Raw genomic sequence first — 15,740 nt, 5'->3', positions numbered from 1 at the left:
ATTTCTCTTAAGGTCCCTTAATCCGATGTTTTCTTCATCCAGCATTCTTCGTACACAAATCCGACAGAAATACTGAGAGATTAACAGCAGATATTAACAAAATGACTTTAGCATTCGTTTTCCTAGTCAATTCTAGAGGGACTCCACAAGTTTTAAGACGCTTATGGATTGCTTTGACAGCAAAGTAAGCCCTAATTTCTACATGCACCAGGAAACTCAACCGTTACTCATAGTATCGACATTCGCTGGCAATATGGTGGAAGATGGAATTGAATCAATTCAACTTAGCTCTAACTATTCTACCCAGTATCAGATTTGAGATCAGAGCGACCGCCGTATTCGAAATTTCGTCACGTAATTGCAGAAGCTTCAGCCTTCCCAAATAAGCAAAAATCATGAAAATCGGTTGTCAAGTAACAAAACTGTCAAATCTCCTCGGACAAATTGCTACAACTCGCTCAGCTTTGCTCTGATTGGCTTGAAATTTCGGCACGTAATTGCAGAAGCTTTAGCCTTTCCATGAAAATCGGTTGTCAAATAACAAAACTGTCAAATCTCTTCGGAAGAATTGCTGCAACTCCCTTAATTTTGCTCTGATTGGCCTGAAACTTTGACATATTACCTTCCAGTAAAAGTGATATAACTCGCTCGTGCCTGGGTTCGTACCTTACTATCAATCGGTTGGATCAGATTCAAAACATAGTATGGGCATGCCATATTAAAAGGAATGAGTTTTTTCTAATAGCGATCGGCTTTAAGCAAGCCAGAAGCATATCCCCGAAGGCATTTCTTCCATGAGAAATCTCTTCATAAAAAACACCATCTTCTGCTGGCAGGCGACGAACGAGTGCACGAAACAGAAGAAAAAACACCAAACAGGTGGAAAAAGAAAAAAGTGGCTTTGTATTAAAGGATGACGACCAACAGCTGCTAATTACGTTCGTATTAACCGCTTCAAGTTACTGATGAATTTCACCAGGTGTTTGATGTTTAAGCCCGCAATATCCACAGATGTATCAAAAATGTGAGAGCCCAGGTGTGTAAATCCGACGAGAGCAGGGCAGCTGAGAATAAGGTGCTGAGATGATTCCATCTCATCATCCAGATGTAGAATGGACTTGCTTAGACACCTAACGGACAATGTCCGGTAAGGCTGCCTACCAAGTCCGAGAGCTGCTGCTTTGTTAGCCTTAGCAGTTCCATCGAGCGCCCCCGATGTACCCGTGACCAGAAGGATCTCACTAAAATATAATGAGCTACAAAACTGCGGACTCAAATTTTTTTTTAATTCTGTTTAAAAATTTTTAAATTTTGTTTAAAAATTTTGTTTAAAAATTTTCGAGTTTTTATAAATGTTGTACAAATTTTTTTTTGTAATTCTAAGCTTTCGAGTTTTTATAAATGTTGTTTCCAAGCGTGCAACTTAGATTATATTTCTTATAAAATTAGCCATATTTTTATAAAAAAACAGAAGTAAATAAGTAACTATTCAAATAATATTATTAATATGTGGTGCCTTCTAATAATTTCGGGGGCTATACAGTGGTTTCGCTCATTCACTCAACATCATTTTACGCAGTCTTATAAAGGGCCTTTCAAAAGTGACGCATAGATGTCAATAGTGAATAATTCGTAGACGCTGCCTTCTTTGATGTCATCTTTTACATTTGTCAAGTAGACGGATAGAACAACGCGTTAAGATCATTGAAACTTTTTATGAAAATAGTCGATCTTTAGGAACAACATATCACAAAGTTCCTGATTTAATTGGTGGAAGCAATCATTTGAATGAACCGACAACTCAAGGGTTTGTGAAAAAATTTGAAGAAACTGGGATAGGAAAAAGAATGGCAGACCAACAACAGGACGTTCTGTTGAGAATATTGCTGCTGTTGCGCGAAATGTTCAGCATCGATATCTCGACGTTCTCCACAATTAGGCATTCATGAATCGACTGCTTGGCGGATTGTCCCCTTAGGAAAATTCGTGATGATGTCGTTTTTCACATATACAGTCTGTGTCAGAAGAAGAGAACCGGTTTTTTCTTGTAACATCAAGATAAATTTCGTTCTGCTTTTTGCTGCGTAATAGTCGCACTAAAGGGCTACGACGCCAGTGCTAACTCAGGTTAGTGTCGTTCGAAACTTTCCCGTAGACGCAACCTAACAAAAATGAGTGAGAAGCTCGCGAGGCGTTTTGAAGCGGTATTTTTATGCACACATTCGAAAGGGCCGAAATTGTCTTACGCCGCGGCTGGAAAGTAATTAAAAAATCAAAAAAGTTAGTTGTGATGCGGAATCAGCGGTATACGGTGCTCTTCTCCGAGCGCGTCTTGAAGAGAGTGATAACAAAAATGCAGGATAAAATGATCGTCCAACTTTTTAGCGGGGCCCTTCTTTACGACTACGCATAGCACGATCAGTTCTTGCTAAAACGGGAATAGATGTGAGTATCAAAACCATCGTACGTCGAATGAAGGAGGCGAGCACATCCTACCGTCCCGCATCATCAAAACCACTGCTCTCAGAAAAACACATTGAGAATGTGTGGATAACTATAAAAACGCATCTTGCCGGAAGACCAGTCCATTATTTAAAGCAAATCATGCGGCAAGTTCAAAAAATCTAGTCCTGTTTGTCGACGAGCTACGCAGAAAAGCTGGTTCAAAGCATGCAGAAGATGCCAGGCTTTACTCGACAAAGATGGTGACTACGCAGCTTATTGAGTAATTGCGATTCGTAGTTTTGTAAATACATACTTTCATGTAAAAAAATTTTAAACATATATCTTTTATGCTTCATGAATAATCGCGGTTCCTTTTTTCTGACACAGACTGTAATTGTTAAGAGCCGTATTTTGAATAAATTCAGAGAAACCTGAAAGAATCTGAATGTTTCCATGTTCTATTATTCTGATATTAAAACAACATCTACGCGCGTCTTTTGAAAGACTCTTTAATTCGCATTCATATTAATGCTGACAAAAGCTGCTTTAGAACCGGCACTGTGTTGGGGCCTCGAATATCGAGACCGTGTTTAAGATATTTAGCTGGTGTGTAGTTCAGAATCTCTTGCCTTGTGGATTGGGCAGAGCAGATTTGAGTTCCAAATGGAATGGGAGTTTTTGCAACAAGTACTAACATTATTAGAATTTCACTTTCATTCACTCACTACTTTATCCACTACCCAATTTAACTATAGTGGACACCAGTAACACAACTCAGATGCTTAACGAAGTTTTCGCGTTGCTAAAATCTACTGTAGATGTGAAACAATTCGATAAACTTTCTCTGCAGGCCAGCATTTCAAGTTCTTCTCACTCACTGCTTTTTAGTTGAGTAAACATTTTGAGGAAAATAACTATCGCCTGCTTACCGTTGAAGAATTTGATAACATCCGTAAAATCCATGCTATTCGAGAGTATTATTTCACGATACGTTTCCAGCAGCGCCAAAGCGAGGAAGAGTACGAAGTGACTGGAAGCTACATGTTTCGCCGCCCAAATCACTTCCCATGTGGCAAAGACGTCATCATAGACAAGTTCACGCTTGAAGTCCAGCAAAAACCAGCGGTAGCAGAAATAGAAATGCGTGTAGTCACCATTCGAGTCCATCAAATCGTACATCTCCGAGTCCAATATTTGAATGAGCGAACTGAAATAGTGGTGAAGTGTGTCAGTATTTAATTATAATTCTTTACCATAATCAAATTTAATATTTAAGACGTTTTATAAACTCTTGTTTCGTTTTCGCTTACCGCATATTCGCAAAATGCATATCCATAGCACCGCCATTCGGAAAATTTTCGATCATGCGCTCCATCAATTTGCAGAAACAACTGTAGCAAAGCGACTCATCGTCGAAAATGACCAGTAATGGAGCAACTAAGTCGCACATGCCTTGCATATAACCAATTTCCAAATGTTCCCAAACATAGCTGTGAATTAAGAGTGAGATAGAAAGAGAAAGGTAGAGAATAGTAAAATATTGGGTTCGGGAATAATTTCATAGCGTTTTTAGATTTTCTCTTATTTTACAAAGATTTGTTTGTTATTTGGCAAAGGGTAAGGGTCTGCTCTACAAAACTATGTTAATTGTATTTTTGAGTTATGTAGTCTTTTATTAGTTTTGAGGCTTAGAAATGGAATACCCAGGGGGCAAAAATCAACATTTTCGACACCTGCACTTCTTTGTTTTTGCGAGAAGGGACATGGAGATGGTATCATAGGCGAGTTTACAGCACGGAGATGGTCTGTAAAGTTCAAAAATGGCGACTTTGACGCAGCGGAAAGCCTTCTGAATTCGATGAAGAACGTCTGAAATCACTTTTGAAGGAAAACGGTCGCCTAACCAGTCGTGCATTGGCGGAAAAAATGAACTGCGATCATAAAACGATTCTCACTCACCTGCGTTCAATGGGATTTACCGAAAAATTCAGAGCCTCAACAAGAAAAAAAAGAAAGTCGGCTTCAAATTACTTCTCAGCATCTCGCCCGCCATTGAGCCATAAACAGCGCTTTTCGTACCGAATCGTCACGGGAGATGAGAAATGGTGCCTATATATCACTAAGAAGCAAAGAACGGAGTGGGTGGCTTCAGGCGATACACGAAAGCTGAGAGTCAAGAAGGATTTTCATCCAAAGAATATCAAGATATGTGTTTTGTGGGACTGGGAGGGCATGGTGCTCTGGGAAATACGCGAAAATAATGTCACGGTCAACAAGGAGCTCTACATTGCCCAGCTACACCGCGTGAATGAGGCTATTCGACTGAAAAGACCTGATCAACATGGTCAAACTACACTCCTTCACCACAACGCCAGGCGCCATGTTGCACAAGTCGTCCGAGCTGCACTCCAAGAGCTCGAAAAGGAGGTGCTTCAGCATCCGTCGTATTCTCCGAACTTTGCACCGAACGCTCCCTATCAAATCAAATGAAGGGCGTTACTTTCGATAACAAAGTGGTCCTTGGAAACTGCGTCAACAACTTCTTTTACACGAGACCAGGCGATTTATGGCGGAACGGCATCAACAAATTGGTCGTGAAGTGGGAAGAGGTGGTGAACAGCAACAGCACGTTCTGGATACTGTAGCAGGTTAGACTCCGACTTATCCAGAATCGACTCCGACATACTAAACATATGTCCGGCATGTGAAGGCACCCCGCACGACACTAACCACCTTTTCACATGCCCCATCAAACCCACTCATCTAACACCCCTCTCCCTCTGGACCCAACCTGTCGGAACAGCTAGTTTCCTGGGCCTACCGTTAGATGAACTAAATGAAGACGACCGGTGATTACACTACACTACTGTTGCTACAACAACAACAACAACAACAGCATATATAGAAGATTAACTTATTGATAATTTTTTTTTTTTTTTTTTTTGAAAAAAACGCTACAAACTTATTCCCAAACGCAATATATCCATTTAGCAAATACTGCAGACTCACGTGGATATAACATTCCTGAGCTTATCCAGATTCTCATTAGCGAAATACCAATAATTTCTATCGCAGCGCTGAACATCCTTTTCAATGCGGTGTAAATTCAAACCAAAAGATTCCAGTAATTCACTCTGTAAGGAAAATAACGACATGAAAATAATATTTCTAGAATGAAATATGCGTATATATGCAAGTGCAATCTTTTAGTTATGTAGATGTACCCCCTCTACTCACACTATATACACCACCATTGCTGCTGGCCGGTGAGACACATGCCGATTTCGGCTCTTGTAGCGCATCCAGTGAAGCCACCACCGTTATATCTTCGTTCATGGGTGAGATAATACTTGTCTTGCGCGACATTTCATCGGTGAGTTCATCGTCACATTGTAATGCATCTAACGATGCAGCTTCGGTAATTATAACGGCATGCGTTGGAATCGATTCAGCATCACGCACTTGTATGCCAACACCGATCGCAAATTCATCGACTGCCCGTCGTAAATCATCAGCACTGTGAAATTTCATAACTTGTGAAGAAGCATCCTCTTCTGCCTCTACATCTTCTATAACGGCGCCGAAATTCATTGTCTCTGACTCAGCCACAACATTCATAGGTGTGCCTAGATCAATGATGTCAGTGAATTCATTGCCCACAGTCTCATACGAGGATGTGGAAGGTGAACTTTTTATGCTTAGTAGAATTATACCGCCCACATGTTCGGGCGTCAAACCCGTTTCGGCATCCGTATCGGCGAAGCAATTCTCTTGCAGTGGTAACGGTTCCATCGCCTCCATATTATCTAGTTCCACAACAATACGATCATTTTGATCAACTGCTAATACTGCATTGGCTTCATCCAATTCATGCTGGCCATTATTCGTTGTTTCAATTGCGTCCATCTGTTCCATATACTCCTCCACATTACCCGAATCGGTAGTGCTACTATTTTTCTGTTTTTCCGCTTTGGAAACTGTTGTAGTTTCCTCTTCGTCTTTTTCGATTGGTGTTTCCTCGTCAAAATCATCACCCGGATCAGACATATCTGAAAAATCATTGTCCTCGAATACATCATTTTCCACCTCTTCGCCGTCCATTTCGTGTTGGCGACAAACTTGTTTGCCCGCGCGTCGACACTTCTCAGCCGTCAGTTTGGCCACAGCATGCGCATTCTTTTCCTTCTCCCGTTGACGTACAATTGCCTCGACGGCCAACCATTCGCTCATCGTAGTTTCGTAGTAATGTTTGCAGGTATCGTCGTACTTCTCACGCTCTTCGAGTGTGGAACCAAAGCTACGGTTTTAATGGAACATTAAATTTCACTTTTCCATGAGAAATATGTTGTAAAGCAAACCTATAATGCCCTAAGAGGTATGGCCAAACTTCCTTGCGTATCTCGTGTTGCACGCCGCCGAAGTACACCAAACGGAAGACCTCCATATCGCTGGTTACAACACCATCTACTTGGAGTTCCGCCCACTTCTCCTTGGTTAGTCCCTGCTCATCAGCGGACACTGGTTTGAAATTAAAAGAAGTAGTTATACAGGAATGTTATTTTATGTGACACTAATTAGAACTGCATTATTTTTCTTACAGTCTGGCGTAATGCGCCCATTAACCAAACCCGACAGATGTGTTCGCACTGTGGACAAGTGGCGACAATAAGCTAACCAGCCATAAAATGCGCGCGATATTATTTGTCGACGCATCGTCGAGCAAACCAGTTCTATGCTTGCAGTTTGACTTGCTTGAATCTGTGAAGATGAAAATAGAGATTTTAATTCAAATTATATATCTACATACACAGATATATATAAGTATATATAATTGACGCTTACACCCTTTTTGGGTGTTTGGACCGGCTCCTCCTCCTTTTTATGGTGTGCGTCTTGGAGGGGCCTACCGCCGACTCCGAATGCCAGATATTTTTATGAAGAGCTTTTCCATGGTAGAAATACAGGGTGGCTGATGAATTTTGCTACATTAAGAAACTCAAATAACTTTTTTCTATGGAATTAATTTATTTTTTTTTCAAGTTGAAGGTCATTAAATTTTATTAAATGTAGCTTAACTAGTTTTAAAAATAATTGAATTTAAATGCCCCCCATGCTCGTTGACACAAGTGCGGCATCTTAGTAAAAAGTTGTTCATTGCTGCTTTGAGAGTTGCGACAGGAATAGCCGCAATTGTTGCCCGAATGTATTGTTTTAGTTCATCCAAATTTGTTGGCTATGTTTTATAAACTTCTTGTTTACATAAACCCCACAAGAAAAAGTCAGGTGCAGTAAGGTCAGGCGACCTGGGGGGCCAACGAAATTCGGAGTTTCTTGAAATCAGTTTATTGGGAAATTTTCGTCGCAACTCTGTCATAACAGTCTGGGCTATGTGAGACGTTGCCCCATCTTGTTGAAACCACACAGAGTTAAAAGGAATTCTCTTTCGGCGTAATTCTGGATAGAAAAATTCTTTCAGCATTTTCAAATAACGGTCTCCAGTAACCGTAACGGTGTGACCATTTTCTTCAAAAAAAATAAGGCCCGACAATACAGCGTGAAGAAACCGCACACCACACTGTCACGCGAAGAGGATGCAATTCCGTCTCGTGGAGTATCTGTGGGTTAGAAGTACTCCATATTCGACAATTTTCTTTGTTCACATTGCCGTTTAAATCGAAATGGGCCTCATCAGACATGAAAAGGCAGTTTAACATGTTTTGGTCTTCTTCCACCATTTGCAGGATCTTCTGGCAAAATTCCAAGCGAATCGGCAAGTCTGCTGCATTCAGTTTGTTAACCATTTGAATTTTGTAGGGAAATAAGTTTAAATCTTTGTGCATTATTGTTTGCAAAGACTGCCGGCTGACACCAAGTTGAGCAGATAAGCTTCTTGTTGAAACCCTTGGATTGCTTTGTACAGCTGCAGCTACAGCAGCGATCGTTTCCTCCGTCCGAACTGGTGGGTTTCGATGATAAGGCCTTCTTGCGACTGTTCCTTGCTCAGCAAAATTATTCACCAGTCTCATTATGGTCCATCTGCTCGGAGGATCGCCGCCAAACATCCGCCTGTACTCTCTCTGTACCAAAACTACGGACTCCAGTGCGTGATAGCAGCGGACTATCCAAATTCTTGTTTGCGTGTCCCAGTTATCCATTTTAATAAATTTTAAAGATCAATCTGCAAATTAAAACAAAAATGGAACAGATAACTTAAAAAGAAAAAAAGTTATTCAATTTTTTTTTGGTAGCGGCTTTCATCAGCCACTCTGTACATTGGAGGTTTGCTATCATTTTGTTGTTTATTGATTTGTTATATTTGACCCTACGCACTTCCGAATAGTAGGCACGCACCAATCCACAATCAAATCTCAACTAAATCTCGTGAAATATTCTCAACTTCACTTACCAAAGGCGAATCACCGCCACTCTGTTCCATGGATAGACTTTTACTGGAACAGTCACTACTGCCAGTGGTCGAACAACTGCTCAAGTGTTTGCGTCGAGGGCTTGTGCGGCCCAACTCCAGAATGGGATGTGTTGCCACTATGAAATGACATGCGACAAATTCATTAATTGGTCTTCACTAAGCGAGCTAAAACTTACAAAATTCCTCATGTTGGCTTTTGCTCACCACACGGAAGACATAATCGATTGGTGTTTCATCGGTGGATTCCATCACAGAAGGTAAAATGCGGCGGCGTACACTCTTTGGCCAAGGAAACATTTTCTCCATGCCACGTTGAGACCAAAGCGGCGGGTCTAGCTGGCCATGCGGCAGCAAACCAGTTTCCAAACAACTTAGAAAAGCTTGCATGTGGCCACCTTCAGGAAAGTGTATAGGTGGTTGTTGTACGCCATCTTGTCCCACCAAAATTATGGTGCCGCCAGTATCTTCACCGCGATTCTGATGGCAATGCACATATACAATCTCATCAACATTGATATTGAGCGCATAAGCCCAGTAGAAACTTTTGTCGGTACCATCGGCTTCATTATAGCCATTCATCAGTTGATTGGGCGTCCATTTAATGGTAAGAAACTGGACAGTTTGATGAAGACTCAAGTAACCCGGCATTGGTTCATTGACATCTTTCTACGTAGCATAAGAAAAAGAGAATTAAAATTGAGGGGCTGCAAGTAGGAGCGAGAACTACACCACGACTCACCGGTAGGACTAAGACATTATTTTTTCCATATAAAAGTGTGGTTTTAGAGTTCTGATGCAACGACTCAACATAATCTTTGGCGACACTGGCCGGTGAACTCGCTTTGTACGAGCCACTGCTTGTATCCTCCGAGCTGGTGTGCAAGCTGCGTTTGAAGTTGATAATGGGACGATGTACAATTGGAGGTGTACGATTGCCAGAGCTAATACGATGACGTTGAACCTGAGCGGTGAAAAGAAAATGCTTCAGTATTTATGAACTGTAAATCATCATAAGGAGCACTCACAAGTTCATCAGCATGTGGATCCGACCAATAGTGATCTGCCGTCTTTGCGCGCGTAAACTCCAACGCACACGGTCCGACTAAGAGCGAACTGAGTATGGAACCATAGTCTGGATCGGCGACCAGCGCATCACGATCATAGAAGTTATTGGCATTCTTAACCAAATACTCAATAATTTTGGAGAGGCGACGCTCGTACAAAGCCAAGCGTATCCATAAGTATCTGCCAAAGAAAACATATTACACGGCTAAATATATTTTACATTTGTCAATTTGGAAGATTTCTAAAGTTCTCAATCTGTTAACTGTACGTAATTACAAATTTCTCTACTCACTTCACTACCACAGTTGTACAGCCGCTAGTTGTCGACGACATCGTATTGATTGTCGTCACCGAATTACTACTGCCCTTACTGAGCAGTTTCGGCTTGATAATACTGTCACTGCTGGAAGAAGACCGTTTACCGGTGACGGTGTGCGTCTCATTAACCATTTCGATTTCCAACAAACAACGATTTATATAATCGGCTTCTGGACATGTTCTGGCGATCTTTTGTATTAACGCCGTCGTTGAAGAAGTTTTGAAGAGGCCCAGAGCGCGTCGTCGTAAGCCATGGCTAAGGCAAGCCTCAACTGCTGCGCAAAGTGATGTCACCGAACTGCTTTCCTCGTGTATATACTTTTTGGTAACGGCCTCTTCCATAAGCTGTTTGACTTCTTTCTTTACGGCGGCGATTAGGCGCTCCTTCAGCTCAATATCTTAAGGTATATGAGAGGTAAAAAATTAATTAACTTTGATATAAAGAATAATTAAAAATATTAGTATTAGTGCAGCATTCGAGTTTATTAGCATAGAAATCTGGTTGGAAATCGTATCCTGTAAAACAGAGCTTGGAAAACGGGAAAACTTAAAAACGATGGATGGTAGAACAACGAGCTGAGTAAGTCAGCTAATTATATTCGGGGAAACTCGAAGTGTTGGATTGTTAACTCCGGAGTCTCATTCTAAAAAAAATATATCATCTAGGCTCCTTCGTTTGAATTACAGGAATTAAAAAGGCTAAGTAAAGAGTCAATTGAAATCACTGGATATTCTGGCAGGTTACAGCCCGATTGAGAGGGCAATAGAATCAATCAAGGAAAAAAAGCAAATCAAACTTAAAACACACCTGACTTTCGTTGTAGCTACTAATGAATCAGTATTAGTCCAAAGTAATTACAGGTAGGTTCAGAAAATTTGTGAATTTCAAAGGGTTTGACAACAGGGTGGATTTTATAAATAATGTTTAACCTTATTAGAGGTAAAAGAATGTTTTTTGGAAAGCAGGAATGAAAACCACATTGAGGCTATGCAGAAATCAGACTTTATTCAAAGAAATATACGAGAGTGTCCTTTTTATATTTTGCCCCTTTGCAACACGACGTGCGATGAGCTGTAATTCGATATTTTTATCAGGAACTTTGGTATTTTTTAGAATAAATTTACATGCATATTGGTACGGCTCTGATCCGGCATTGGATAACAAAGAAGACATGAACGTCGACCCAACGATCCTCTCCATGCCATTAAGAGGCGTACTTGAAAACAGATACAGTGTAGTGCTGCTAGAGACTCAATTGCGGTCAAACTCTAAAAATGAGACCGGCAAAGACTGTTTTCGCATTTTTACGGTTGGCTCCATAACCGAGCACGGTTCCGGCTCTGGTGTCTACGTGGAATCCTGCGGGACAAAACTACACTTTGCTCTTGGAATATACGCATCTGTGATTCAAGCGGAGGTGTATGCTGTTCAAGAAGCAATGGACTTTGTTGTGGAAAACAGGTGGATAGGCAGATCTATATATGTCTGCAGTGACAGCTAAGGTGCGCTCATGGCCTTAGACAGCCCTCCAACCTCTTCAAGGGTGGTTGAGTTCTGTAAATTCAGGCTGAACTATGTCAGCAGATATAATATCCTGGTGCCAACATGGGTCCCGGGACACGTGGGTATCGCGGGTAACGAGACCTCTGACTTTCAGCTAGGATGGGCTCTGAAGCCAATTTCTTTAGCCCGGAAGCCGGAGCCCGTTCTGCCACTCCCTTCTGCAGCTATTAAGCAAACGGGTGACTTCGACGCACAAGCGAGCTTGGCAGACTGAGAGAGGCTGGAAATGGACAAAATTGATGTTACCTGTCATGTTCGACCAACTGTCGCAGATTCTCTTGTCATTAAGCAGAAGGGGCTGTAGGCAGCTAGTTGCACAGATGACCGGTCACTTTCTATGGGCGAAGCACATGGAAAAAGTAGGCATCTCAGACATTGCACTCTGCCCAGCATGTGGAAAGGAGAATGAGATGACGAACCACTTTCTGTGCGCCTGCCCGGCCTTCCCTCAAATAAAGCTTGTGGTCTTTGGAACTGATGTGTTAGGTAGCGACCACCTTGGCTCCTTGGCACCACAAGATCTAACTAAAAAGGGAATTCGAGTGCAGTACCATGGACTTAATGTTGTCTGAGTGCTGTACTTGCTAGTTTGTCCCGTCAAAAAAAAAAAAATTACATATAAATTTTCACTGATGAGCTTTATTTGGTCTTTTTTCATCTACCCCAAAATAGGAACTTAATACACGGACTGAAAAGTCTCGAGCCTACCACATAGTTCGCTGGCTTGAAATGTAGTCCTAGGGACACCGTAAAAAGATGATGCACAACGCAGTAGACGTCTAAATGAGGCGGTAACACCAGAAAGCATCAAAAAATTCACAAAATCCGTTTTGAAATATCGAAAAGTGAAACTGCGTGAGTCAGCTGACATCGTAAAGATATCAAAAGAACGTCCTGGCTTTATATGGTATGAGCATTTGACTATGAGAAAGCTTTGTTCAAAGTGGGTGCCGCGTTTGCTCGCTGTTTTGTTTCATCAAGACATTGCACCGTGACACAAGTCAATCAAAACAAGGGAAAAACTTCATGAATGGGAACTTCGAATTGCTGTCACATCCACCGTATTCGCCAGATTTGGTTCCCATCGACTACTGTCTCCTCGCAGACCTGAAAAAAAGGCTCGCCGGTAAGAAATTTCGCTCGAATGAAGAAGTTATCGGTGAAACCGAGGCCTATTTTGAGGCGAAAGATAAATCATTCTACAAAAGTGGTATTGAAATTTTAGAGCGGCGCTGGAATAAGTGCGTTGTTCGTGATGGAAATTGAGTTGATGAATAAAGCTAATTTTAGACAAAAAAAAACCTGTTTTCATTGTTTGGCCCGGGACTTCTCACTCCGTCTGTTAACTGGTGAAAATTTTCGTGCAATGATTTATTGCGTTTTTCGACGTGAATTATCGATAAGGGAGTCCATTGATGAACTTATATCGACTTTTGGCATTGAAGCACCATATTTAGCCACTGTGAAATGTTACTACAGTGAATTCCAACCCAGCCGTCTATTTTTGCAAGATGAATTTTGCCGTCCAAAAAAAATTATTGGGCCAGAAAAAATCAATGCTGTGCGTCACGAAAAGATCGTCACGAAAGATCGTCATGCGACACATCGCGAAACAGAGACATCCTTCGGCAATAGTAGGGCCAGCATATATTCAATGCTGCATAAGAATTTGCCCGGCAAAAAGATTTATTCTCGTGGCATATCGCATAATTTGACAATTGCCCAAAAAAGGACTCATGTCGATTAGTGTAAAGAAATGTTTAAGAATTCAACCGTGCTGGTTCAAAGTACGTCAGTGACATCGAAACGGGTGCTCAATATTAGATCTATGCATATGAGCCGGAAACAAAACAGCAATCGACAGTAAGAATGTTCCAAGATGAGTAATTCAACAAAAGTTGTATGCGGAAGAAACACCTCAAATGGTCGACTGTTTCGGAAAATCTGGTCATGTCGCAACTGTACGACGAAAGAAACCTAAAATAGTCAATTCTAAGTGGTACACAACCATTTGTATGCCGCAAGTTTTCGGAGAATTAAGAAAAACCAACCAAGCCGAAGACGAATCGTATTTCACCAATACAATGCGAACTCTCAGAGAGAGTTTTTGCGCGCTCTAAAGAACGAAGTAAGGGGTCACATGCCTTAAACGCCTGATTTGGCAACTGGTGATTTCTTTTTGTTCCCGAGCAACAAAAATAAAATGTGAGGTCAACGGTTTGCAACTCCTGAAGAAGCTGTTGAAGCTATTGAACAGCTAGTTTTGGCGGTATCCAGTTCTGAGTCGCAAAATTACTTGGAAAATAGATTTAAGAGAAGGTAGAAATTTGCTGACTTCTAAGGATAGAATTTTGAAAAATACACACACCTCCTCTATGATATTAATATGGTTATCAAACGAAAACGGATGTATCCAGTAATTAAAAATTTATTTATTGTTTGGCAGTTTAAGTCATTTGGAATAAATATATGTTGAAGGTATTTATTTATATTAATACACGTGAAACGCAACTTCTTTTTCTCCCTATTTAAAAAAAAATTTAAGTTGAATTTTCCTCCCATAAAATAAAGTATACGCACTGGACACCTCTGTTCACGTGCTTCCCTTAAAAACACTTGGGTGCTTTAAGAAATTAAAATTCATGGGAAAGTAAGAATAGCTGCAGCATTACTAAATAAAATCTATAATTTCCCGTGCACATGAAATTTTTCTTAAATAAAAACAAAAAGAGTTGATTTTTGTCGCACCATTTTCTAAGTGGTAAAAATCGTTCCCTGAAGGCAAAGAAAGTATTGCAAAAATGTGGGCTCCAATTAGTTGAGAACATCCATTGAAAGAGGATGTTAAGAAAATCAAATATTTAGTGCTGATGGCCCTCGTTGATGCTCCCATTGTTGAAAGGTCCATTTGGGTTTCAAACTCGCAGATTTATGGCAAGGCAATTATTAGTTTTTCCACCACAATAATGCGCCGCCTCATTGTTGCTGACCATTTAGGCTGACCATTTGGACTAACCTTACGCTAGTTCTACGCGCGTTTATATGAGTTGTATATGCGACCTTTTTGTGCTTTGAGAGTTATAAAGCAATTATGTAGAGAATCGCTGCCCGTTACAACGATCGATTGATTCACCCCAACCAAAATCACATTGTCAATGTCACTAATACAACGCCAGTCCTTACTTCAATGTCAGCGCATTCAATGCTCAACTAAACGCAAATGTCAATCTTAATCCATATTCGGTAATGAACGGCAATTAATCTTCAAAAAAACAACAACAAAAAAACGCTGATACCACCAAACTGGCATTTCGCTCATTGAACGAATAAACCGAGGACAGCTGAGTGAGTGACAGGATTTGTGTATACGAGCATGTATATGTATTAATTGCCTGAGAGTTTAGATTGCAGGTATGTGTGTGTGTGTGAGTATGTGTGGTTACATAAACTGCTGTAAAGTGTGCTCGAAATCCGCTTCCAATCATTATCTCATCAGTGCTTATGAATTCGCGTGCTATGAACTTCACGAGAGGTATTAAACTCAAATGTGCACATGCATACGAGGGTGGCTAAATAAATCCACAAATTGTATTTCAAGAATCACCTTTCAAAGAAATTCACACTAGTATTTTGACTAATCTGTCAAAAAGTTTTGTTGTGAAGGGTACGAAAATTTCTGAAAAAATTCGGAAAAAGTGAATTTTGCGTTTTCATTGCACGGAAAAAAAATCATGCAACCTCAAAAATCTTGAGAATTATTATGAAAACTTTTCGACAGTCAAGGCGAGAAAAGGTGTGAAAACTTGAAAAGCTACAGATTTAACACATAATCAGTATATATAAATATTTGGAAATAAAAAAGCGATTCACTCACAATCGCTTGACAACTTCAAAAGAGTTTTTGGCGATGTTCGACTGAGT

At 40.7% G+C, this 15,740-nt stretch overlaps 1 protein-coding gene across 1 annotated transcript in view; it reads right to left on the bottom strand.

Moving 5' to 3' along the window:
- Nucleotides 1–15,740, bottom strand: part of LOC129239223 (small G protein signaling modulator 2) — a 42,830-nt gene that overhangs the window by 2,069 nt on the left and 25,021 nt on the right. Inside the window, exons 2-12 of the mRNA XM_054874572.1 lie at nucleotides 10,230–10,653; nucleotides 9,898–10,117; nucleotides 9,612–9,833; nucleotides 9,049–9,538; nucleotides 8,852–8,988; nucleotides 7,044–7,203; nucleotides 6,804–6,963; nucleotides 5,683–6,742; nucleotides 5,455–5,579; nucleotides 3,756–3,935; nucleotides 3,375–3,652 (exon numbers count right to left, since the gene is read on the bottom strand). Of these exons, the coding sequence (XP_054730547.1) occupies nucleotides 3,375–3,652; nucleotides 3,756–3,935; nucleotides 5,455–5,579; nucleotides 5,683–6,742; nucleotides 6,804–6,963; nucleotides 7,044–7,203; nucleotides 8,852–8,988; nucleotides 9,049–9,538; nucleotides 9,612–9,833; nucleotides 9,898–10,117; nucleotides 10,230–10,653 (3,456 nt within the window). The remainder of the gene's footprint in view (nucleotides 1–3,374; nucleotides 3,653–3,755; nucleotides 3,936–5,454; nucleotides 5,580–5,682; nucleotides 6,743–6,803; nucleotides 6,964–7,043; nucleotides 7,204–8,851; nucleotides 8,989–9,048; nucleotides 9,539–9,611; nucleotides 9,834–9,897; nucleotides 10,118–10,229; nucleotides 10,654–15,740) is intronic.

This window comes from Anastrepha obliqua, chromosome 2 (genome assembly GCF_027943255.1).
Source record: "Anastrepha obliqua isolate idAnaObli1 chromosome 2, idAnaObli1_1.0, whole genome shotgun sequence".
In the NCBI taxonomy this organism is placed as follows: Eukaryota; Metazoa; Arthropoda; class Insecta; order Diptera; family Tephritidae; genus Anastrepha; species Anastrepha obliqua.
The sequence above is the reverse complement of the archived record's forward strand: the minus strand, read 5'-3'. Positions and strand labels throughout refer to the sequence as shown.